Source organism: Schistocerca serialis, chromosome 2 (genome assembly GCF_023864345.2).
Source record: "Schistocerca serialis cubense isolate TAMUIC-IGC-003099 chromosome 2, iqSchSeri2.2, whole genome shotgun sequence".
Taxonomy (NCBI): Eukaryota; Metazoa; Arthropoda; class Insecta; order Orthoptera; family Acrididae; genus Schistocerca; species Schistocerca serialis.
In genome coordinates, this window is record NC_064639.1 from 854,564,593 (window position 1) to 854,587,706 (window position 23,114).

At 44.0% G+C, this 23,114-nt stretch overlaps 1 protein-coding gene across 1 annotated transcript in view; it reads left to right on the forward strand.

The window, feature by feature from the left end:
- Positions 1–23,114, forward strand: part of LOC126458156 (ATP-binding cassette sub-family C member 4-like) — a 382,852-nt gene that overhangs the window by 249,169 nt on the left and 110,569 nt on the right. The window contains exons 10-11 of the mRNA XM_050095019.1: positions 2,171–2,457; positions 19,588–19,771. Of these exons, the coding sequence (XP_049950976.1) occupies positions 2,171–2,457; positions 19,588–19,771 (471 nt within the window). The remainder of the gene's footprint in view (positions 1–2,170; positions 2,458–19,587; positions 19,772–23,114) is intronic.

Consider the following 23,114-nt stretch of genomic DNA (forward strand, 5'->3'; position numbering starts at 1 on the left):
AGCCATTTGAACCATTTTTGAGACGTATGTTTGTTTACGGAAAGATGGTGTTCCATCAAATGGTTCAAATGACTCTAAGCACTATGGGACTTAACATCTGAGGTCATCAGTCCTCTAGACTTAGAACTACTTAAGCCTAACTAACCTAAGGACATCACACAGAGCCATGCCTGAGACAGGATTTGAAACTCCGACCTTAGCAGCAGCGCGGTTCCGGACTGAAGGGCCTAGAACCGCTCGGCCACAGCGGCCGGCGATGTTCCGTCGCGCGACTATTCGAAGTACCAGGGTTCCTTGGATGAAGCATCCACCATGATGGGGAACAGTGCAGAGTACACATCACAAACTACAGGCGTTAACCCGTCCGACTTTTTTCGCTGGGAAAACTAGAAAGATAAGAATTACTAACAAAATTTAGTTGCACCGAAGATGCAAAGGGATACATTGAATCGATGTGTAGAGCCATGTGTACCCGCTGTCAATGGTGGTTTGCTCAGTAATTCGGTGGCTTCGACATTGTTCACTAGCTGATGGTGCTCACTTAGGTCTGCTACGACGACTCAGTAAAGATGCAAAAATAGCAACTACGTTTAGTTTTAACAGATATTTGAGAAGACGATATGCACTGGGGTTTATTTGAACCATCAGGCTTGGCATGATCTGTGATACTGTATGTGTCCCTTCCTAGACGCACTTATTAAATCCAGCAGTTATCAGTGTCCCCGAATTAATTTCCTTATGCTAGACTACTCCAATCAACCGCTTTGCGGCTTCAACTTGTCCAACCACGCTCTCCTACACTGAAATAGAAAATGCTGTGAGAAAAGTTACGGAAAAGAGTCATAACAAAGAAAACGTTTTAATTTCATTTTAATGCCATGTCAAGTCCTTTCAGTAGATCACTACTGAAGTTACACTATTCTAGTCGATTCCGTGTACCAAGCACTTCACACGTAAGCGCCCAGCACAGGGTACCCCGAACCACACACCCTTTTTCTACCGTTCCACTTTCTAACACCGCATTGGAAAAAACAACACTTTAATCTGTCCTTGTAAACTTCAGTACCCTATGAGTGAGTTTGCAAGTATCAAATTATTTGACATAAAGGGCCAAGTCTTTCGATTTCATTGACTTACTATAGAAGCTTACATTTGTTACGCCGCCAAAGGACTGTACACCTTAGTATGTGACATAAATTTCAGTATGATACGTCGACCGCGGTGGCCACGCGGTTTAGGCGCTGCAGTTCGGAACCGCGCGACTGCTACGGTCGCAGGTTCGAATCCTGCCTCGGGCATGGATGTGTGTGATGTCCTTAGGTTAGTTAGGTTTAAGTAGTTCTAAGTTCTAGGGGACTGATGAGCTCAGATGTTAAGTCCCATAGTGCTCAGAGCCATTTTCAGTTTGATACGTCTACCTGTTCCTGAGAAAAAGACGCCTTAAAAGACTGACAGACTGACAGTCGGATAACAAGTGACAAAAAATTACAGATAAACAATTTTCGGACTTTTTCCCTTTAGTTGTACTGTGAAATCTTACTACTTGGCAAATTTCTTGATTCTAGGTCAGTGGGAATTATGAGTGACTTTGCGAGTATCAAAATATCTTACATAAATGGCCTTATCTTTGGCTGCACTGACTTAGAAGCTTCAATCTTATACACCATAATATATGACAGAAATTTCAACTTGATACCTCAACCCGTTCCTGAGAAAATGGGTTTCTAGCAATCGGATAGAGCGACAGTCAGACAGGCAATAAATTGATGCTATTACAGTATAAGGGTTCCGCTTTTACCGACTGAGGTACAGAACCCACACTTGGTTGTTTCTAGTGCAACTCTTCTGAGGATTTTGTTTGAGACACTGAAGAAAATTTGCTTGCTCAATAGCAGTTAAGGGGCTCTCTGAGCACTATGGGACTTAACTTCTGAGGTCATCAGTCCCCTAGAACTTAGAACTACTTAAACCTAACTAACCTAAGGACATCACGCACATCCATGCTCGAGGCAGGATTCGAACCTGCGACCGTACGGTCGCGCGGTTCCAGACTGTAGCGCCTAGAGCCGCTCTTCCACCCCGGCCGGCCGCAGTTAAGGGGGTGAACATGCTGGGTGGTATCATCGTGATTTTCTTAGGCGACGGCAATGTTTGTTTTTGTGTTCGGCAGAGCTCGGTGCTCCAGGCGATTCTTGGCGAGCTGCAGACGTCGGAGGGCCACGTGTCAGTGGGCGGCCGCGTGGCGTACGCGAGCCAGGAGCCGTGGGTGTTCGCGGGCACCGTGCGCAACAACATCCTGCTGGGCCGGCCCTACCAGCACGACTGGTACCGCAAGGTGGTGCGCGCGTGCGCGCTCGAGAGGGACTTCCAGCTGCTGCCGCGCGGTGACCACACCGTCGTGGGCCAGAAGGGCGCCACCCTCAGCGGGGGGCAGCGCGCCCGCATCAACCTCGCCAGGTACCGCCGGCCGCTGCTACACCTAAACACTCGCCGCTGCAAAGCTTCCCTCTTGCGAGGTGCTCCACAGAAGTTCCGAGAATCTGAGTATTGCGCCCAAAAGTCAGCGGTACAAACGTCAGCCGCTTCTGTTATGTCTATAACTTCAGCTATACTCCGCAAACCATTTTCCGGTGTGTGGCGGAGAGTACTTCTGTACCTTTGTCACTTCCCCCCTTTCTTGTTCCAGTCACGAATAGTCTGCGAGAAGAACAATTGCCTGTAAGTCTCGTTGTGGGTTCGAATCTCTATAATTATATCTTCATCGCCTTTCCCCGAGATGTAAGTAGGAGAAAGCGTTATATTTGTTGACAGTTCCAAGAACTATGCTCTCGGAACATTATCACTAAACCACATTATGATGGAGAGCGCCTCTTTTGTAGCCTCTGCCACTGGATTTGGCTGAGCATATCCGTGTTGCTTTCGTCCTCACTAAATGAACCTATATCGGAATGTCTGATGATTATGAAGTTTGGTTTGAGATTGCTCAACTGCGTGGTCATCAGCGCACGTACAAATTCCCAATTTTTACACAGTCCAATTTTTTTGCAGTCCAATCTATCCACTGTCACGAATGATAATGATGAGGACAACGCAAACAACCAGTCCCCGGCAGAGAAAATCCCCAACCCGGCAGGGAATTGAACCCTGGACCCCGTGATATCGAAACGTGCTGCTCCTCTTTGGAGCTTCTCTTTTTCTCTATCATTCCTGTCTGGTACGGATCCCATATTGACGAACAGTATTCAAGTACGGGTCGAACGAAGGCTTTAAAAGCTACCTTACCTTCTCTGTTGATGGACTACACTTCCTGACGATTCTTCCAATGAATCTGTCTGACATCTGCCTTTCCTGATCCATTTTAAATTCGTACGCAAGCTCCTAGATACTTTATGGACGAAGCTGCTTCCAATGATTGTTCTGTAACAGTGTAGTAACGTGTGCTTCTGTCTGTGTGTACCCCGTCTGGAACCGTGCAACCGCTACGGTCGCAGGTTCGAATCCTGCCTCGGGCATGGATGTGTGTGATGTCCTTAGGTTAGTTAGATTTAAGTAGTTCTAAGTTCTAGGGGACTGATGACCTTAGAAGTTAAGTCCCATAGTGCTCAGAGCCATTTGAACCATTTGTGTGTACCCAATACGTACGAGTGGTTCAAATGGTTCAAATGGCTCTGAGCACTATGGGACTTAACATCTATGATCATAAGTCCCCTAGAACTTAGAACTACTTAAACCTAACTAACCTAAGGACATCACACAGCACCAAGTCAGCGCGAGGCAGAGAAAATTCCTGACCCCGCCGGGAATCGAACCCGAGAACCCGGGCGCGGGAATCGAGAACGCTACCGCACGACCACGAGCTGCGGACACGTACGAGTGATTTGAGTGGTGTAATAGATTTAAAGATGACAAGGAGTCAGACATTTGGATACTCCGTCATCAAGCACAACTACGAAAAGATCTATTAGATCACCAGATGGTACAAGGACGTCCCATTACGTCTAATGCTGGGGTGCTTTCCAATATCGGAAAGCCCTGCCAGTAGTGACAATTTGCAAGGGAAAAATGAACTGAAGTTTGTGTTGGGCATGGCACTCAGCTTATGTAGATCGTGCAGTAATGTTGACCATCGTCCTGCAGTGGTGTACTGGTTAGCATTTATACCAAGCAAGAAGACTCGGGTTCGAGTCCCGGCGGCAGCACAAATTTTAATTCATTTCGTCTTCTTCGATCATTATCGTAGATGATAAAAAAGTGTTAAACTGATGCACAAGAACAGATGACAGACAATCGAAGATGTTTGTGAAATCGTTGGAATTTCATATGGGCCATGCCAATGAATTCTAATTGATAAACTGAATGTGAGACGGATTGTAGCGGAGTTCGTTCTTCGTGTTTTGAACGCCGACGAGTGGGATCACCGCGTTCAGATGTACACTGAACTGCAAACAACAGTTCTAGATGATCGAGATATACGGTCTACGAGCATAACTGCCGATGATTTATGTCTGTACAATTATGTCCTTGAAACAAAACAGCAATATTGGTGGTGGAAGACACCACCCTCTCTGCGGCGCAGAAATTGCGTGCCAAGCAGCAACATCAGGTCAATGCTAGTGTCTTCTCCTCTTTTTTTTTCATGTAATTGCCCATAAGGAAATTCTTGAATTTCTTCCATGTGGGCTGTATACTCGCCTGATCTAGGCCCTTGAGATTTCTCATTTTCCCGAAAATGAAACTGAAGTTGAAAGCGCAGCGTTTTGACTGCGTAGAACTAATTTTGAGTACGATTCACTCACCAGACTTCAAGCACTGTTCCAACGACGGGAAAACTCCTGGAAGCCAGCGAGGGAACTTCTTTGAAGATGACGTAGGAAATTAAGACGTAACTATTCTAATTTTTGTGGCTGTATTTTCGGAAATTTTGGGTAGCACGTCGTACACCTTAGTCCTCAACTGTCAGTAAACACGGATCCACCACCACGTTAGCAAAGACCTGTTCTCAGACTCTTCAGTTACGCGCTCTTAGGGCGTCTCCGGAAGAGAACAAAATCTGTGAGCGACAGGAGCAACGATGCGTGCGCTTGATACATGTCGGACATAAAACTTCAGTTCTAGTCAGCGAGGGCGGTAGTTTTTGTTGGACTTCGCACCGCTGCTTATGTACGCGGGACGGCAGCCTGTTTCATTTCAAAACATAGCTGCCGCTGGGAACAGGAATGTAAGCCTACATAACGCTCATATGCAAGACGTGAGACGATACGAATTAATCAATTTTATGCTTCATACTGAGTATGTTACAGGTCGTAAATGCCGTAGCGAATCTTAACTCTTTGATTGTTGTTTCATCAACTGTATCAAAAGACTGTTGTTGTATGTGTACACATGATTTTCTCCGTGAGATAACGTCGGTGTCGTGGTCAGTTTCCTTGTCCCTGCTCACAAGTCCAGCTTAACTTACCACTTTTCAAGTTTCTATTGCATGGAAGTACCACGAAGCCACTTTTCAGTGGATTCCGTGGGTATGCACGCGTTGTACCAGTCGTCTACAGTTACTTCTTTTACGCAGTTTTGTGCGAGTCCATTCAAAGTTTTCAACGTAATATTATTGATAATTTTTCTGTAATTTCTGTTTAACCGTGTTCAAAATCAATTTAATTGATATAAGTTCGAAAGAGTAAGGGGAAAAACGCAGAACACGAAAATTTTTCATGTTGTAAAAATCGTGTCCACAATGTGCTCAGACTTCGCGTTGTTTGCTCTGGTAACTCTCGATTGTTCGTCTCTTCTGCCACTGAGGTATTATTTTTCTCTCAACCAGAGGAAGTAAGACTAAGCGCTTCATTTCCTTGACTTGTATGGTATGGAAATTTGTCAAGCAAAACTGGGCATTTGTCCATGAGATCCAGAATAAATGCTTGCTGCATCCATTTAATGTAATTTGTAGTAGTTCACCACACAAGTTTTCTGTAACGGAATAATGGAGATTTTTGGTTTCTCAACTTCACAGAACTTAAGAACATTGTATACGTGTTTTCCGATTTCACATAGTATCACTTACGGCGATTTCTCTTGGTGTGTTTTCATTCCAGTTGCCTGGCTGATATACGTAGCAGATGCTCTGCAGTGCGCGCGATCAGCAGTTGCGCTAAAGGCTTATCTACCACTCGTCGGGGTGCATGATTACCTCATTCTCTGGTTCTCGACAGCTTTTCCGCTGGCAGAGATGTTTCAAATAACCAGTACATTGAGGTATATCGAGCCGTTCGGACGAGAAGACAGTTATGCCCTTCGTATGACTAACCGAAACAAGAATAGTCGTATCAGCTGAGGTCAGCGTGTGAAGCTTAGGTCACTGAGGTCACCACCACCTGAAAGCAGTTGTCTGCTACTACACTGTAAGAAATATTGTATCTAAGTGAGGAAGGGTCTCTTCCGTTTCTCAAGGTAGTATTTCAAAAAATATCTTAGGTTTCGTATAAAAAATTGAAAAACATTTTTCAATTTGCTCGGCTTGTTCTTACAAGGTTTCGCTAGAAACGAGTTGGTTAAAAAACTTGACTTCTTTACACTTTATGATGAACTTACTGTAACTGAATTATTCGCCATGGTTTTATAACGCTACGAAAATGAATGAACAGCCTCACATAATTCTAAGATTTAGGACCGTAAAATAAACATACCAGATACTTTCACTTTTGTGACCATCTCGTCCTATACTGATGTGAATAAATGCAGTTAACATCTCTGAATTGCCTTTAATTTTGTAAAGAAAGCCATGTTTCCCTCTGTCCTTAAGTAAATGGGTTTACTAACCGAAAGTACGTCATGCTCGAGTTAATTATTATACGTCTTGTTGAATTTACTGTATGTCGTCAATCATATTCATGAATGTTTAATCAATCAATACACAGTCACCATGAAAATTTGCTTCACATCTACAAATATTTTAAGTTTTAGTAGATAATTTCAACCAAATTTGCTGAATTATTTACGTATATACGCAAAGAATTCTTTTGTGTGCAAGACAGTATCCATCAACAGAAACAACATCTCGTAAAAAGTAAATACGTATTAAGTGGTCGGCATTCTTCTTAAGATAACTGTTTTATTGAGAATGAGATTTTATTACAGCAGCTAGTTGGTTCTGTACACTGTTCCGCATATTTTTATGGTGCTTCATAGTTCAGGGAGTTTACAGTTAACCTTTGCTACTTTTGAGGGACCCAGTAAAAAAAAACGTGATTGTAGGACAATGAAATTTTGTAGAAACATTCCGTAAGGACATGCTGAAGAGAAATAATGAAGAAACCATTGCAGAAAACACATTTTAAACATTTGGTAATTGCATACCATGTTTACGTTCCAGCTTCCAAAGATTGCTCAATGTGACGACCATCTGCATCCACGACAAAGTGGAACCGCGCTAGAGACAGTATTTCACAGTTGTTTGCACCACTTTTCGGAAGGTGGACCACGAAATGTTCAGCTGTTGTGACACAGCCCGTACACTGCTTGACCATCGCACATTGCGTCCAGCATTCTCAGACACGGCAACAGTAACTTCTTCAACAATTTGTGGCGCAGGTGGCTATCAGCCTGACCCAGGAGCAATTCCCAAATCGCCAATTAATTCGAAATTGCTTATCATATTCTTCAACCCCAGGTGCGGTTCGCCCCCTTTAGCTGAGTGGTCAGCGCGACAGAATGTCAATCCTAAGGGCCCCGGTTCGAATCCCGGCTGGGTCGGAGATTTTTCTCCGCACAGGGACTGGGTGTTGTGTTGTCCTAATCACCATCACTTCATCCCCATCGACGCGCAAGTCGCCGAAGTGGCGTCAAAACGAAAGACTTGCACCCGGCGAACGGTCTACCCGACGGGAGGCCCTACTCACACGACATTTATTTACCCCGGCGCGGAAAGAGGACTCCTCCGTATTCCTTTAATGCGTCGATACCTGATAAGAGCAGCAATACTACTGCTGCTGTTTTGATGAAACTGCTTTACGAGTAAAGCGTTGCTCACGTTGTCCGGACCCAGACCAAAGTTGACTGCCTGCAACTGTAATTTACCTGATGCTCATGTTTCAACCCTACGTCGTCATACCAGTACCGGCGCCTAACGGCAAGTCGTTTTTTCAACCATACCCACCCTGTATCTGGACGTATCGTCTTTCATAACTCTTAAAATAGGTCCCAGGAATAGAAAATACCGGTAATTCGAGAATTTGTCCACAGTGGCTTCCACTACTCATTGAAGACGCGAAATTCTCCTTTATGGTAATGAAATTCGTTAACATGGCGTAATCAATATCTCCTCTTACGATAATTTTACTTTGGCTTCGTCCATAGTCGCGTTGTATTCATACAACATCCTTTTCGCCAGAATGATATTCAGTATATTCCGCTATTGATTTCGGCTTACAGCCACTTACAAGCGAACTAAAACGGAACAGGTCGATGTACCAAATATTTGACATTGTCATTTATCATGGTTGTATACAGGAAATTCGGATTACTGAACTTAGCATCATATGGAGTTTGTCGTGTGTTCCCACACGTAACGTCGCGCATACTACGGTTCTGGAGGCAACAGGAAAAAGATGTTTTCTTTACTTAACATCAGAAAGTTTCCTCTATCGGTCTATCCATTTTTTATGTACCCACATGAAGCAGTGATGAGCGTCAGTTGATGCGTACGAAGTGGAAAGGGAATTTTGTCTGCCTACGGCAACAATTAGCTGCGTCTCTTTCATAAGCTCAGCCAGTGTGGAAGCTTCTCTACATTTAATACGAACGACAGCTGGTTTTTGTGGACGTAGTATTTCCACATCTGAGAGTACACTGTAATGTCTTGGATTTCGGTCACAGACAACATCCTCAGATTAGCAGCACGTGCTTAAAAAGTGTGATATCTAATAACCATAAGACAGCCCGGTGCCGCCAGGACCTAGAAAAATCAATAGGGGGATAGTTATGACCTAAGAATGGCCTTCTGGGAATTTCTCACGCGTATGAGTTTCACGAAGAAAAGCATTCGGAATATACGTGGGATGTTGTAACCTACTCAATAAATGCACGATCACCGCAGCAGCCAGGGGATGAACATCAAGGACAATTGACTACTGGTAATCTGATTAAATGTCGTAGTAACGTAACTAATACATAGGTACAAACTTTACAATATGGGTATCCACAGCATAAGGTAAACAAGCATTCTTGAAAAATAAACGGCAAACAGCGGTTGTGTGATCCTTTAATAGTACTACGGGTTACACAACGTTAAAGCTGCATCTTCAGATACATCTAAATGGCGGCATTCTGGCATCTATTCAAATGAATATATCTAGCTCCCTTATCTAAAAATGTCTTGGAAGAAGAGTATCGTACAATCCAGTATCTCGATTGCAGCAATGAATAAGATTCGGATTTTGTCAACAAGATCATTAAAAATATTTTAAAAAATTAGGGCCACCCTCCCACAATAGGCATTCAGTCAGACTGACAAGTACTGACAAAGATAAAGACGAGACTAATTATCATAGATTTCCATACCCCGGCAACGTTTCTGATAAGATCGGTTCTATTTTAAAAAGAAAACACATAACCGTACTTTTTTCATTCGTAATAAGGTAGGAGTTATGCAGAGATAGCCAAGATTCCCGAATCTGTAATACAGAATCTATACTACATAAAGTTGAAGCACTATATTGTACCCCCTAATTTTAATTATTTACAGTGTAATTAATTTATTCTTGTTATATTTCAACTGTAATTATACTGCACTTCCCTTTTAACATTGCATGTCTATTCTAAGGACACATCCCGGAATTATTATTCAGATTATTTACAATTTCACACGCCGTCCATCTCTTCCGGGTAAGTTGCACCTGCCTGCTTTCTTGCTACTCACGTATGAACTCAGTATTCTGCCACCATCCGTCCATGACGGTTCTCATAGACATGCATCCAATCTGTTCCGGTAGGTCTCATCTTGCCTTTATTCATTCTAACAGTACCTTTATGGCGCTTTTCTCTACGTCCTGTCTTTTATCACAATTAATATTTACTTTGGGTTTCACCCGTAAGTCACCCCTTTTCTGGTTTTACAGTTTTATTGTTCCTTTTAGAGCTGACTTCCATGTATGGATGTTTTCTTTATTCCAACTGTTTTAACTTCAGTCTTTCGTCACTATTTTGACGAATTATTACAGCCTGATTGGGACGTCCAATGCGCTCAACTTTTTGCCTGTAAATAACATGAAAATAAGTAAGTCGACACTTAAATTTAAATTTGCTTCAGTCATTTATTACCTTTGTATATCACGTTAATTCTTCTCCGTCGATTGTTGCCGTTCTATGTTTTTTATAATTTTATAATTTTTATAATTCTTAATTCCCCCATGTATTATTCTATTTAGATGCACCTGAAGATGCAACTCTGACGCTGTGAAACTGGTAGTACTACTAAAGGATGATAGAACAGCTGTTTGCGGTTTATTTTACAAGAATAATACATAAGCGCTTTGCATGTGTTAGTGCCTGAGGATGAACAGCCTTGGGTCGTTATGTGTCACATATAAATTATGATGTTATAAAATTACCAATCCGTAAATATCGTCATTGACTGCGGCACTTCTACCGTTGAGAGGCTAGAAATATTCCGCAAGTGTTTTGATTATTCGTTTTTCCAGCTTCAGTGGGAATGTGGATCTGCTAGTTATAATTTGTAAGAAGGCACGGATCAATGAAAACCAGTTGTAGCCCTTTGTGACAAACGACCAAGGCAAGAAGCGACGAGATGTCGATGTGCGCTGTAAAGTGTTCAGCCCACGCCGCGACTGGGGTTCCCTCTAGGCGGAATCCTGCTCCTTCAGGCTGCAACACTGCCCGGCAGCCGCGAGCGGCAGGAAAAATAGGCACGAGGCGCGGCACGTATGGGCGAACATCGGTGACCACAGCCCAAAAGTCAATGGGTCAATGCAGCGCCACGTCTCCGCCAATTTATTGGAATAGCTGTCAACATACAAAGGCTACGGGTCCGCTGATTCTTGCGGAAATTCAGACAAATGAACAGGGATACCCGCGCGGGTGGATCACGCTAAAGCGGATGATGGTGTTGACGACCTCAATGGTCAGCGCTCTATATTTAAACAACCAACGAACCACCTGAAAGAGTTGACAATGGTTCCTGACGCAAGTCAAAAATGGTTCAAATGCCTCTGAGCACTATGGGACATAACATCTGAGGTCATCAGTCCCCTAGAACTTAGAAATACTTAAACCTAACTAACCTAAGGACATCACACACATCCATGCCCGAGGCAGGATTGCAACCTGCGATCGTAGCGGTCGCGCGGTTCCAGACTGAAGCGCCTAGAACCGCTCGGCCACTGCGGCCGGCGAGGCAATACAGAGCTGACTCTTTCTAAATGAAGTAATTCTGTTTTAGGCTGTTAAAATATTATTTGCTGCGACTGCAGTTTCGACACAAGCTCATTTTCAAACACTTTGAAAATAATCACCAAACAAAATACATGTAATTACAAAATTGAGAAACATAGAAAAATAAAAATTTGGAAGATATGTAGGATGTTGTAACCTACTCAATAACATAACACTGTGACATGCTGGAACATAGTTATCAAGAGTGTAATCGTGAATATACGCCCTCGTGTAAATTTATCCTCTTTTATGTACACAACGCGAACACATTTTAGAGAGTTGATTAAAAGGCAGCGGATATAATAAACGCTCAAGTCAAATATTTTTATAGCGTGCGTGGTAGTCGGGTCACAATATCGACGAAGAAGTAAACATACGAAGAGCATACCTCTTAGAATGCAAAGATGCTCGTATGTGGAGTCATTATGATTGTAAAATGTCCGTACACAAAGAGGGAAGTAACAGAAATATGTGTCATATAAAACGGAGTCAACAAATGATATTGAGAATGTTTTGCGTTTGTGAACTGCTGGTTTCGCCTATAAATGGCTCTGAGCACTATGCGACTTAACATCTTAGGTCATCAGTCCCCTAGAACTTAGAACTACTTAAACCTAACTAACCCAAGGACACCACACACATCCATGCCCGAGGCAGGATTCGAACCTGCGATCGTAGCGGTCACTCGGTTCCAGACTGTAGCGCCTAGAACCGCACGGCCGCTCTGGCCGGCTTTAGCCTATACCTCAGATTTTAGATCCTCTTCTATACTTATAATTTATAGGTCTTGTTGTGAATTAATAGTCTCTTAATCTTTTTACCCTACATTTAACTTACATTCTCAGTATCGTTTGTTCATTCCGTTCTTATTTAACATACGTTTCTGTTACTTTCTTGCTTTCTGAGGAGACGTCTTACAAAAATGTCAACACTTTGTACTAGTATATTTGCATTCTAAGACTCATGGCCGGCCGGAGTGGCCGAGCGGTTCTAAGCGCTACAGTCTGGAACCGCGCGACCGCTACGGTCGCAGGTTCGAATCCTGCCTTGGGCGTGGATGTGTGTGATGTTCTTAGGTTTGTTAGGTTTAAGTAGTTCTAAGTTCTAGAGGACTGATGACCTCAGAAGTTAAGTCCCATAGTGCTCAGAGCCATTTGAACCATTTTTTAAGACTCATGTTCTTTGTATGTTTACTTTTTCGCCGCCCTAGTGATCCATATATCATGTATGTTACACGAAAATTTTGACTTTGGAGTTTTTCATGTCTACTGCCATTTCACCAACTTTCTAAAGTGTGCTCGCAGTGTGTGTGTGGAACAGACGATATATTTGCACTACCACATATACACTGAAAAGCCAAAGAAACTGGTACACTTGCCTAATATCGTGTAGGGACCTGCAAGCACGCAGAAGTGCCGCATCACGACGTGCCATGGTCTCGACTCATGTCTGAAGTAGTGTTGGAGGGAACTAACACACTTGAATCTTGTAGTGCTGTCCATATGTTCGTAAGAGTACGAGGGGGTGGAGATCTCTTTCGAACAGCACGTTGCAAGGCATCCCGGATACGCTCAATAACGTTCATGTCTGGGGAGATTGGTGGCCAGCGGAAGTGTTTAAACTCAGAAGAGTGTTCTCTGGAGCCACTCTGTACTAGTTCTGGACATGTGGGATGTCGCATTGTCCTACTAGAATTGCCAAAATCCGCAGGAACGCACAATGGACATGGTGCAGGTGATCAGACAGGGTGCTTACCTACGTGTCACCTGTCACAGTCGTATCTAGACGTATCAGACGTCCGATATCACTCGAACTGCACACGCTCCACGCAATTACAGAGCCTCCACCAGCTTGAAGAGGCCCCTGCTGACATGCAGGTCCATACCCGTACACGTCCATCCGCTCGATACAATTTGATACGAGACTTGTCCAACCAGCAACATGTTTCCAGTCATCAACAGTCCAATATCGATTTTGACGGGCCCAGGCGAGGCGTAAAGCTTTGTGTCGTGCAGTCATAAAGGGTATATGAGTGGGCCTTCGATTCCGAAAGCCCACATCGATGATGTTTCGTTGAATGGTTCGCGCTCTGACATTTCCTGACGGCCCAGCACTGAAACCTGCAACAATTTGTGGAAGAGTTACTCGTCTATCACGTTGAACGATTCTCTTCTGTCGTCGTTTATCCTGTTCTTGCAAGATGTTTTTCCAGCCGCAGCGATGTCGGAGGTATGATGTTTTACCGGATTCCTGATATTCGTGGTGCACCTGTGAAATGGTCTTACGGGAGAATACCTACTTCATCGCTACCTCGTAGATGCTGTGTCCCATCGCTCGTGCGTCGACTATAACACCACTTTCAAACTCACTTACATCCTTGAAAACCTCCTATTGTAGCAGCAGTAACCGATCTAACAACTGCACCAGACACTTGTTGTTCTACTGTTTACATATCTCTGTATTTGAATACGCATGCCTATACCAGTTTCTTTGGCGCTTCAGTGTAGTATCAATAACATAGTGCAATATAATGAAATGGTCTTTCATTCGCGCGTCGTCAATGTTTCATCTACGTCTACATCTACATTTATACTCCGCAAGCCACCCAACGGTGTGTGGCGGAGGGCACTTTAGGTGCCACTGTCATTACCTCCCTTTCCTGTTCCACTCGCGTATGGTTCGCGGGAAGAACGACTGCCGGAAAGCCTCCGTGCGCGCTCGAATCTCTCTAATTTTACATTCGTGATCTCCTCTGGAGGTATAAGTAGGGGGTAGAAATATATTCGATACCTCATCCAGAAACGCACCCTCTCGAAACCTGGACAGCAAGTTACACCCCGATGCAGAGCGCCTCTCTTGAAGAGTCTGCCACTTGTGCTTGCTAAACATCTCCGTAACGCTATCACGCTTACCAAATAACCCTTTGACGAAACGCGCCGCTCTTCTTTGGATCTCTTTGGCGTCTTTTTGTAGCATTTATAGTCCTGTTCGCTATGCATTCCAGATATGGTTTTTTAATAACAGTCCGACGTCCATAAAACCAATTATCCCGTACTTAATGCTTTATGCATTTCGCAGTAATTCATAAAATAAACAACACAGGATGTTCCGAAACTATTCGTTTAAATTAATACGGAAGATAGAGAACATCGAATCAAATATATTTAGTTGTTCGTGTGGTCCCTGATGGCAGTTTCTGATGATAGGAACGATTTTAACAGACGGTAGTTTAACATTCTATTTACAGCAGTGTTATTCACAGTAACAGCTCGAATACGCGACCATTGGCCTGTATGCACGCAATACATCGTCAAATCAGTGACTATCGAGTCTGTTCAAAGATTCTTGGCACGTCCGTAATGGTAGCAGCAGCGACGGCAATTGTAGAGACGAGGTCTTTTTGTGTTCAGCAGGTTAGCTTCCATTAGGAAAGTGCCTGCACTCAGCGACTGTTACGTAATTTTTTTCAGGTTTTGTTACGCAAATCCAGATTTCTGCTAGTGCCTAGCCATTATCAATGCACTATTTTTTTAATCTCGAGGTATTGTTAGTTCCCTCAGATCGGTTTCATATAGCAGTTGCTTCATATGCCCCCAGAGGAGGAAAAATTACACATGAAGTCAGGTGGCCTGCATTGGCGGGCCACAGAGCCACCTCGGCCGATCCATCGTTTCCCGAAGGTGACGGTCAGATGGTACCTCACAGCAACGCTGAAACGAGCTGGCGCTTCAACCCGTACAGCAAACTGTCCACACAGAGAGCAGTTTTGAATGTCAGTACACATTTGTAGTCAGAAATACCGAAACAACTTCGTACGTCAGCGCCACCAATAAAATGTTGCATAATATTACAGGTTCACTTCAGAGACCATATGTTCCTTATCGAAATATATTTCTAATGTTCTCCTCTTCCTGCATTAATTTGAACGGATAGTTTCGGAACTCCATGTATATTCCGAGAATAACGGAACTTTGCTCCAACTTGTGGCCATGTGATCAAATTATTGTGTGCCGCAGTGATGTACACGTAAGAAGACGATCGCAGGAGCAAGGAGTGGAGTACGATGCGACGCACCAACCAGTAGTGTTATTCTGTCGCATCTGTCTGCAGCGTGCACTTTGGGGTACTTGTGGAGTTTTTAAGGTTGATTTTCTCGTTATATTTCGTGTAGTTGAGGGTAGTTAGCTTTTGTAACGTTCATTACAGATGAGGCAAACACAAGAAGTACTGCGTTAACAAGGGCAGCGGTAGTCATCGGAGCATATACGAGGGGCGTTTGAAAAGTCCGTGCAAAGTCCGAGCGATGGCACTACCGGCGGGTATCGAGATCATGTTTAGTTAGTAGCATCTTTGGAAAGAACGCACGCCACGTTTCAGCCATATTGGTCTATTTCTTTGTGTTTGGCATTCGTGTGAACCAAGGAAGTCGAATGATTGTCAGAAACGGACGAAGAAGAATTTAGTATGGTGATTAAACATTTTCCCACGCCCGGGTTCCCGGGTTCGATTCCCGGCGGGGTCAGGGATTTTCTCTACCTCGTGATGGCTGGGTGTTGTGTGCTGTCCTTAGGTTAGTTAGGTTTAAGTAGTTCTAAGTTCTAGGGGACTTATGACCGCAGCAGTTGAGTCCCATAGTGCTCAGAGCCATTTGAACCATTTTTGATTAAACATTACTTTATGAAAGGCAAAATGCCTCAGGAGACTAGAGGGAAGCTTGATAAACATTACGGTGACTCTGCGCTTTCGATTAGAACAGTTTATAAGTTGTTTCAAAATTTTCGGTGTGGCCATACGGGCACAAGTGATGCTAAATGTTCTGGACGTCCTGTGGAAGTTACGACTCCAGAAATCATTGATAAAATCCATGATATGGTGATAGTTGACAGAAGATTTAAGGTGTGTGAGACTGCTAGATCCGTGGCCATCTCGAATGAACAGGTACATAATATTTTACAGAGACATTTGGACATAAGAAAGCTATCCGCAAGATGGGTTTCGCGATTGCTCACGCTTGACCAAAATCGGAATCGTGTGAAGTGTTGCATCTGTTCAGGAAGAATCCACAGGACCTTAAGCGTCGTTTCGTCACTGTGGATGAAACATGGATACATTACTATACTCCTGAGACTAATCAACAATCTAAATAATGGGTTACCAAGGAAGAATCTGCACCAAAAAAGGCGAAGACCAGTCCTTCGGCCGGAGAGGTTATAGCGACTGTCTTTTGGGATTCGCAAGGGATAATCCTCATCGACTATCTGGAAAAGGGTAAAAATATTACAGGTGCATATTATTCGTCGTTATTGGACAGTTTGAAAACCGAGCTGCAAGAAAAACGCCGGCGATTGGACCGCATAAAAGGCGTTTTCCATCACGACAACGCATCAGCACACACCTCAGCAGTTGTGGTCGCAAAATTAATGGAAGTAGGATTCCAACTCGTTTCACATCCCTGTTTTCTACAGACTTGGCTCCCTCGGACTACAATTTGTTCCCCAATTTGAAGAAATGGTTGGCGGGACAAAGATTTTATTCAAACTAGGAGGCGATTGCAGCAACTAATATCTATTTTGCAGGCTTGGACAATTCCTATTATTCGGAAGGGATCATCAAATTAGAACTGCGCTGGACGAAGTGTATAAGTCTAAAAGGAGACTATATCGAAAATTAAAAAAAATTTTACCCCAAACATGTAAGCAGTTTTTATTTTTGCACGGAGTTTTCAAATGCCCGTCGTAAATTGTCCTAGGGACAGTCAACAGAAACAGCGGCGCGTTGCGGCGATTTCCCCAGCCTTGCTCGTTAGCAGTAAGAGAACGGCTGGAGCCTTTGTCTTGGGACAGAGACAGGGAACACACTGACGACCACTCACATTATTCTAGAATCTTCATATGGAAATGATGCTCTAAGCCCCCCCCCCCCCCCCCCCCTCTTCTAACTCCGACTCCGACTTTTGCTGTTGCACACGGATTAAGAAGAAACGCGAACTGACTCTAATCGACCCTGCAAGTGGCGTAGAAAAGAGTTTGGCACCTGCAATAATTTAATATGATAAATAAGTTTCATTAACGGGGTGAGAAATGAAAGGGTTGCTCTACCGATCTACAGAATGAAAGTTCTGTCCAAAGTAACAATTTGATTTATTATGACTAAACTCAAAATAATAAACACAACACATGAAACATTTACAATACGTCAAATTGGATACTCAAATAAATGCTGTGAAGGTGAAGTTGTCTGTAAACTAGCTTGTGGCGTTTATGACCAAGTGGTATGTGGAACCAATTCCTTGCAACAAAAATCTTAAGAGAAACACCCAGCCAACCCAACATTAATTGCTGTTACAGTAGTGAGAACTCAGACAATGAACACCCAAGACAGAACCACGTAAGAAAAGACGGGAACAGGCGCGCTCTGCTGAGCTCTGATTATCACAAAACAAAATTCCTTACTCTGCCGGTGCTGCGGACATACATTACCCAGCTGTCTTCTTAACTGCAAGGACGCGATCTGGCGTACTGGAAGCGATGGCTGGTTGCTTCGACGTCCAGTCGTAGTGATGATAATGTCACGAGTATAGCCCGAAACAAATTATCCTGGTCTGGTTGTTCCAGACTAAAGACTTCCTAGCAATACAAATGCGCCTGTGAGGGAGACGAAGAAGGCTCGCCACACAGTCACTGACGGTACAGTGATTGATCTTAGCAAGCGAAGCCACACAGTAACTCCGATACAGTCAACTTTAGCCAAAACTGCTCAAGACGGACAACATAGGCCGCTTGTACGCAAAACACTCAATTGCCAACTGTACTCGGAAAGTTACGTTGAAGTCGAAACTTCAGCAACTTCGTAAAACAGTTACAATTAAATGAAAGTATACAGCCAACGGAAGGCAGGCTATCCAGAGCAGTGAGAGCTCAGTCTTGTAACCTACTCCGACTGAAAGACGAGAGCTGACCTTCTCAAGAGCACCTGTACAAGCCGACCGAGCGAGGTGGCGCATTGCTTAGTCACTGGACTCGCATTCGGGAGGACGACGGTTCAATCCCGCGTCCGGCCATCCTGATTTAGGTTTTCCGTGATTTCCCTAAATCACTCCAGGCAAATGCCGGGATGGTTCCTCTGAAAGGGCACGGCCGACTTCCTTCCCCATCCTTCCCTAATTCGATGAGACCGATGACCACGCTGTCTGGTCTCCTTCCCCAAACAACCAACCAACAAGCCGAACACAGAACATTCCCGCCCCCATGACAGTGCCCGTGGTTAAACGTTCCAATTAGCAACTTAAAAACCGATGGAAAATTCCACTCTATTGCCGACGCACTACTACTCCACCAATGGAGATACTTGGCGCCAATTTCTGCGCCGATTTTGCTACGTCACAGAGCTATCCCCTGAGCCAGCCAATCACAGTTATGATTTTGCAGAAAACGCGGGAATTTGCCCGCCAAAACTGCCTGGGAACACAAGTAATTCCCACGCCACGCTGGTAGCCCGTCAGAAAGTGTTTTCACTAAGTTGCTGCGAAGTAACGGAATCTCTAGCCCAGCCGCTCTGTCAGACCCCTGTGGGCATGTCGCTCCCGCTCTTATGGCAATGTCGGCGTCTGGAAAGCATCCACTCGACTCCCTCACACCCGTTGGCTTAACCCTTTCAAGTTCAGCAGTGCCTGCCTGTCACCAGACCACCCGGGTGATGAGAGACGCTGCGTGGGAAGTCCGCGCGTGAAGGAATAGCGACTTTTCACTGCATGCAATTAGAGAGGAAAATCGAATTACTCAGAGTAAGATAGAAATATGAGAGGGGGCTCATGCCACCTCTCACGCTTCTTACTTGCACACGACTGTAGTTCGTCTGTGACGCGACTTGCCACTCGTTTCTACAAATGCCGAATATCGGAAAGGGGGCATAGCTCTACTGAAAATTGCGGTGGACAGTGCCATGCGGTAAGAATTCAGTGAGCTCAGAGAAAACCAGAGACCGAGATACTAGAGTCTTCAACATTGCAGTATCCGAATTACTCGTAGCATTGTCCAGCACTATTTTGATCGAACACGTAGAGAGTTTAGAAACGGGCTCTCACGGCTATAGGGTGGTTTTACTGAAAGTTGAGATTTTACGTCAACGACAGTTTGTTGCACGCAGGGCGGTGTACGGCGACGCAGACATCTACCTGTTGGACGACCCGCTGTCGGCGGTGGACACGCACGTGGGCAGGCAGCTGTTCAAGCAGTGCGTGTGCTCCCTGCTGGCCAACAAGACGCGCATCCTGGTCACGCACCAGATACAGTACCTGCACGCCGCCAACAAGATAGTCGTCATGGACGAGGTGAGTACGGCCTCTAGCAGAGGCTTCCAACGAGAACACCTCGTTGTGGAAGTTTCTTTCCAGAGCTACAGCGTAAGGTACGCGCATATCTTGTCGGAAACCGTGTCCGTACATGACGACGAAAGCTCTGGTGCAGCAGACACCGTCTTCAGGAGATCTCAGTGAGCAATAATGCCGAACAATGTTTGTGACCGCTCTATTCATACAGCTAAGTGCGCCATTTCATAGGAAGCACATCGATTAAATTATTGGCCACGTTCGAAGCAAGGCTGATTTCCACTGTCTCTTGTTGGAGCTTAGATTGTTTTTCTCACATTTCTTCTTGCCTTTTCTCTTGTGTCTTTGTCCCGCATCGGCGCAGGGTCTGCATGGTTAGTACCGGATTTGGTATGGTTAATTGAGGGGGGGGGGGGCGGATGCTCTCCCTGTCCATCCCGCTACAGCGCCCCCCCCTCCTCCCTTGCCCCTACCCTCACCATATAGTTCCTCTATTAGTTATCCTTCTATGGTTGAACACAAGAGAGTGCAATTTTTGCACCAGTGGAATAATTCAACAACACGCGAACTGAGCATAATGACTGGCCTTTTTAAGGGATCTGACACTATTCGGAGATATGGGGATATCTGACATTCTAAAAATCTTAAGATGTAAAATCATCAGTTGTCAAATTCGAGACAAAACTGTCAGAAACGCACCAATTTACTATGATCTTCACCTAGTGTCTCCGGACACTACGGTGTCGTCTTCTTACTTGGACAAACACAATTATTAGACTTCACGGTAAATGATGACAGCCGAAACAGTTGCAGGATAAAGATTTCTTAAAATTCTTGAGCACGGTTTCGGTATATCTAAATATACCTTCATCAGAAGTAAAATACACTAAAATTACATCCTGCAATGGAGATTAATAAAACAATCGTGCCAAAGGCGTCGTCAGTAGTTAAAACATCACCTCCATTTATACAACATGATTATGGACAGAGGGTCGATGTGCAACACAGCTTAGCATCAGTGCTTCGCCTATCTGCTAAGCTGTGTTCGCATCGACCCTCTATCCATAATCATGTTGCATAAATGGAGGTGATGTTTTAACTACTGACGACGCCTTTGGCACGATTGTTTTATTAATCTCCATTGCAGGATGTAATTTTAGTGTATTTTACTTCTGATGAAGGTATATTTAGATATACCGAAACTGTGGTCAATAATTTTAATAAATCTTTATCCTGCAACCGCTTTGGCTGTAATCATTTACCGTGAAGAATTTCAACAGTTGCTGTTTAGGGTTTAAAATCTTGACAATTAGTGGACACACCCCTCTCAGGAAGCCGACTGCGAACGGTTTTAATAGACACTCTGTGTCCAATAGTCGATACTGTCTATTCGGATTCCACCTGCTATTCGGTCTCTGATGTGCGGTGACGATGATTCCTGGTTGTAGTTATTCGTGAACGGCTAAGCCCTGATTTTCTTTGAATAGCTCTCTTTTTTTGAAAACTAATACGCAGACGTGAAATTGCGCTTCATGACGCTCTAACGCCTTTGGAGACCTCACGCTTCGGCTGAGGAGTTTCTGTCTTTCTAGTGATTCGCCATTTTACAAATTCCGGCAAATCGCCTTACTATTAACACTCTACCAGTTTACTCGTGACAAAGCCAACATTGACATCAAGCACCGGCGACTGCTGGACGTCCAGTGCTAGAGAATTCATGTTATCAATCTCTTGTCTAACCGGCGGCTCCTCTTCCTGTAGTTACGTTGTATGGTTGTAGTGCTTGACGTCCACCGAACGAGGTGCCATATTGGTTGGCACACATGATTGGCATTCGGGGAGAGTAAGGTACAGATCCCCACCATTCACTCTGATTCAAGTTTTCCGAACTTTCACTAAACCGATTGAAGAGAATCGTGTTCGTGGAGAAGATCACGGCCGCTTTCCTTCCTCATCTTACCTGAGCCGAGCCAGTGCACCTCGTATAATTATCTTGGAGTTTCCAGGACATTAAACCTTAAAACGTCTTCTCCACTCCTTCTTTCTCTACCGGGGTGTACAGACTGTCCTCAGTTATTTAACCAACGCATGCAAGGCGCTACATTTTTACACAGACGTCGGACAACTCCGACCGGCGGTGTTGCTCCATGACCATGATTTCACTCATTAGCGTGAATACTGTCCAGTTATAAAAAACTGTTACAGTGAAGTTATGAAAACAATCTCATCCGTATGGCATCCACAGCTAAAATAATTATAAATACTGAGAGGATCACGGAAGCAAATTAAAATAAACTGAGGTGTTGGAATTCTGGTCGTCCTTTTAACCCAGGAAGCCAGTTGTGACACCTTACTACTATGCAGAATGAATTTTCGTTCCACACACACATGTATAGCAACACTTTCTGGTAAGTACCGTCCTTAGGTACGGTTTCCTTTGTGTTATTTACGACGGTGAGAAATTTCGCTTCACATAGACTTTCATTTTAGGATCACGCCTACCATTTCTGATGATATATTGATGTTGCCAAAATGGAAGCGGTAGACACTGGTGTATTCCCGGATGTCATCTCAGTACTCAGAAGTTGAACTGTGTAGACCGTTTCACCTTACCACACGCGATACTGACATTATTGCTCCAATTATGCCTTCATTCTGGTCTACTCTTATAACATTTTTGTTTTAGTGATATCTGGCGCTCTCCAAACGTAAATTGCCAGTGACAACTACCTTTATTAAGTCTGACTTTCGTTGGTGGTTGCATCAGTAGTGCATCTTGGAACACGCATTTAGCGATTTAAATAGCCTGGGACATGAGACTTACTAACTAATTTTATGATAGCGGCTCATTCCTTTTGTCTTTCATTAGCGTGCCATGATTTTAATTTTTAGTATTAAGAATTCTGAACTTAGTAAGTCAGTAGTACGATCAGTAGTACCCAGAAATGCACCGGAGAATATGCCTGCCATGGTACGAGACCGGTTGTACCAGTCTCTGAGCGACTACAACAAAACAGCTAACACGGCGAATTGGACTAGCAATCAGTTTTACCAGCATTTCAACACTTCAGTATATTTTAATTTGTTTGAGTGATCCTTTCAATACGTGTTGTTAAGTTACGAATTCCGAAATTTTACGCAAGTGGTGGCGACAGTGATGTAATCTTCTAAAATTCTTTGTGTGATGGAGCTTTGGCCTCGTGACATAATTGCCGTAAACAATAGCGCAAAAACTTGATCACTGCCTGTTTCGTTGAAAGCTGACGAATAAAGATGAAACACTTACTTCGGCAACTTTTTAGTTTTATTGAAATCACTGCAGTCAATAATAGAAGGTAAGATGAAG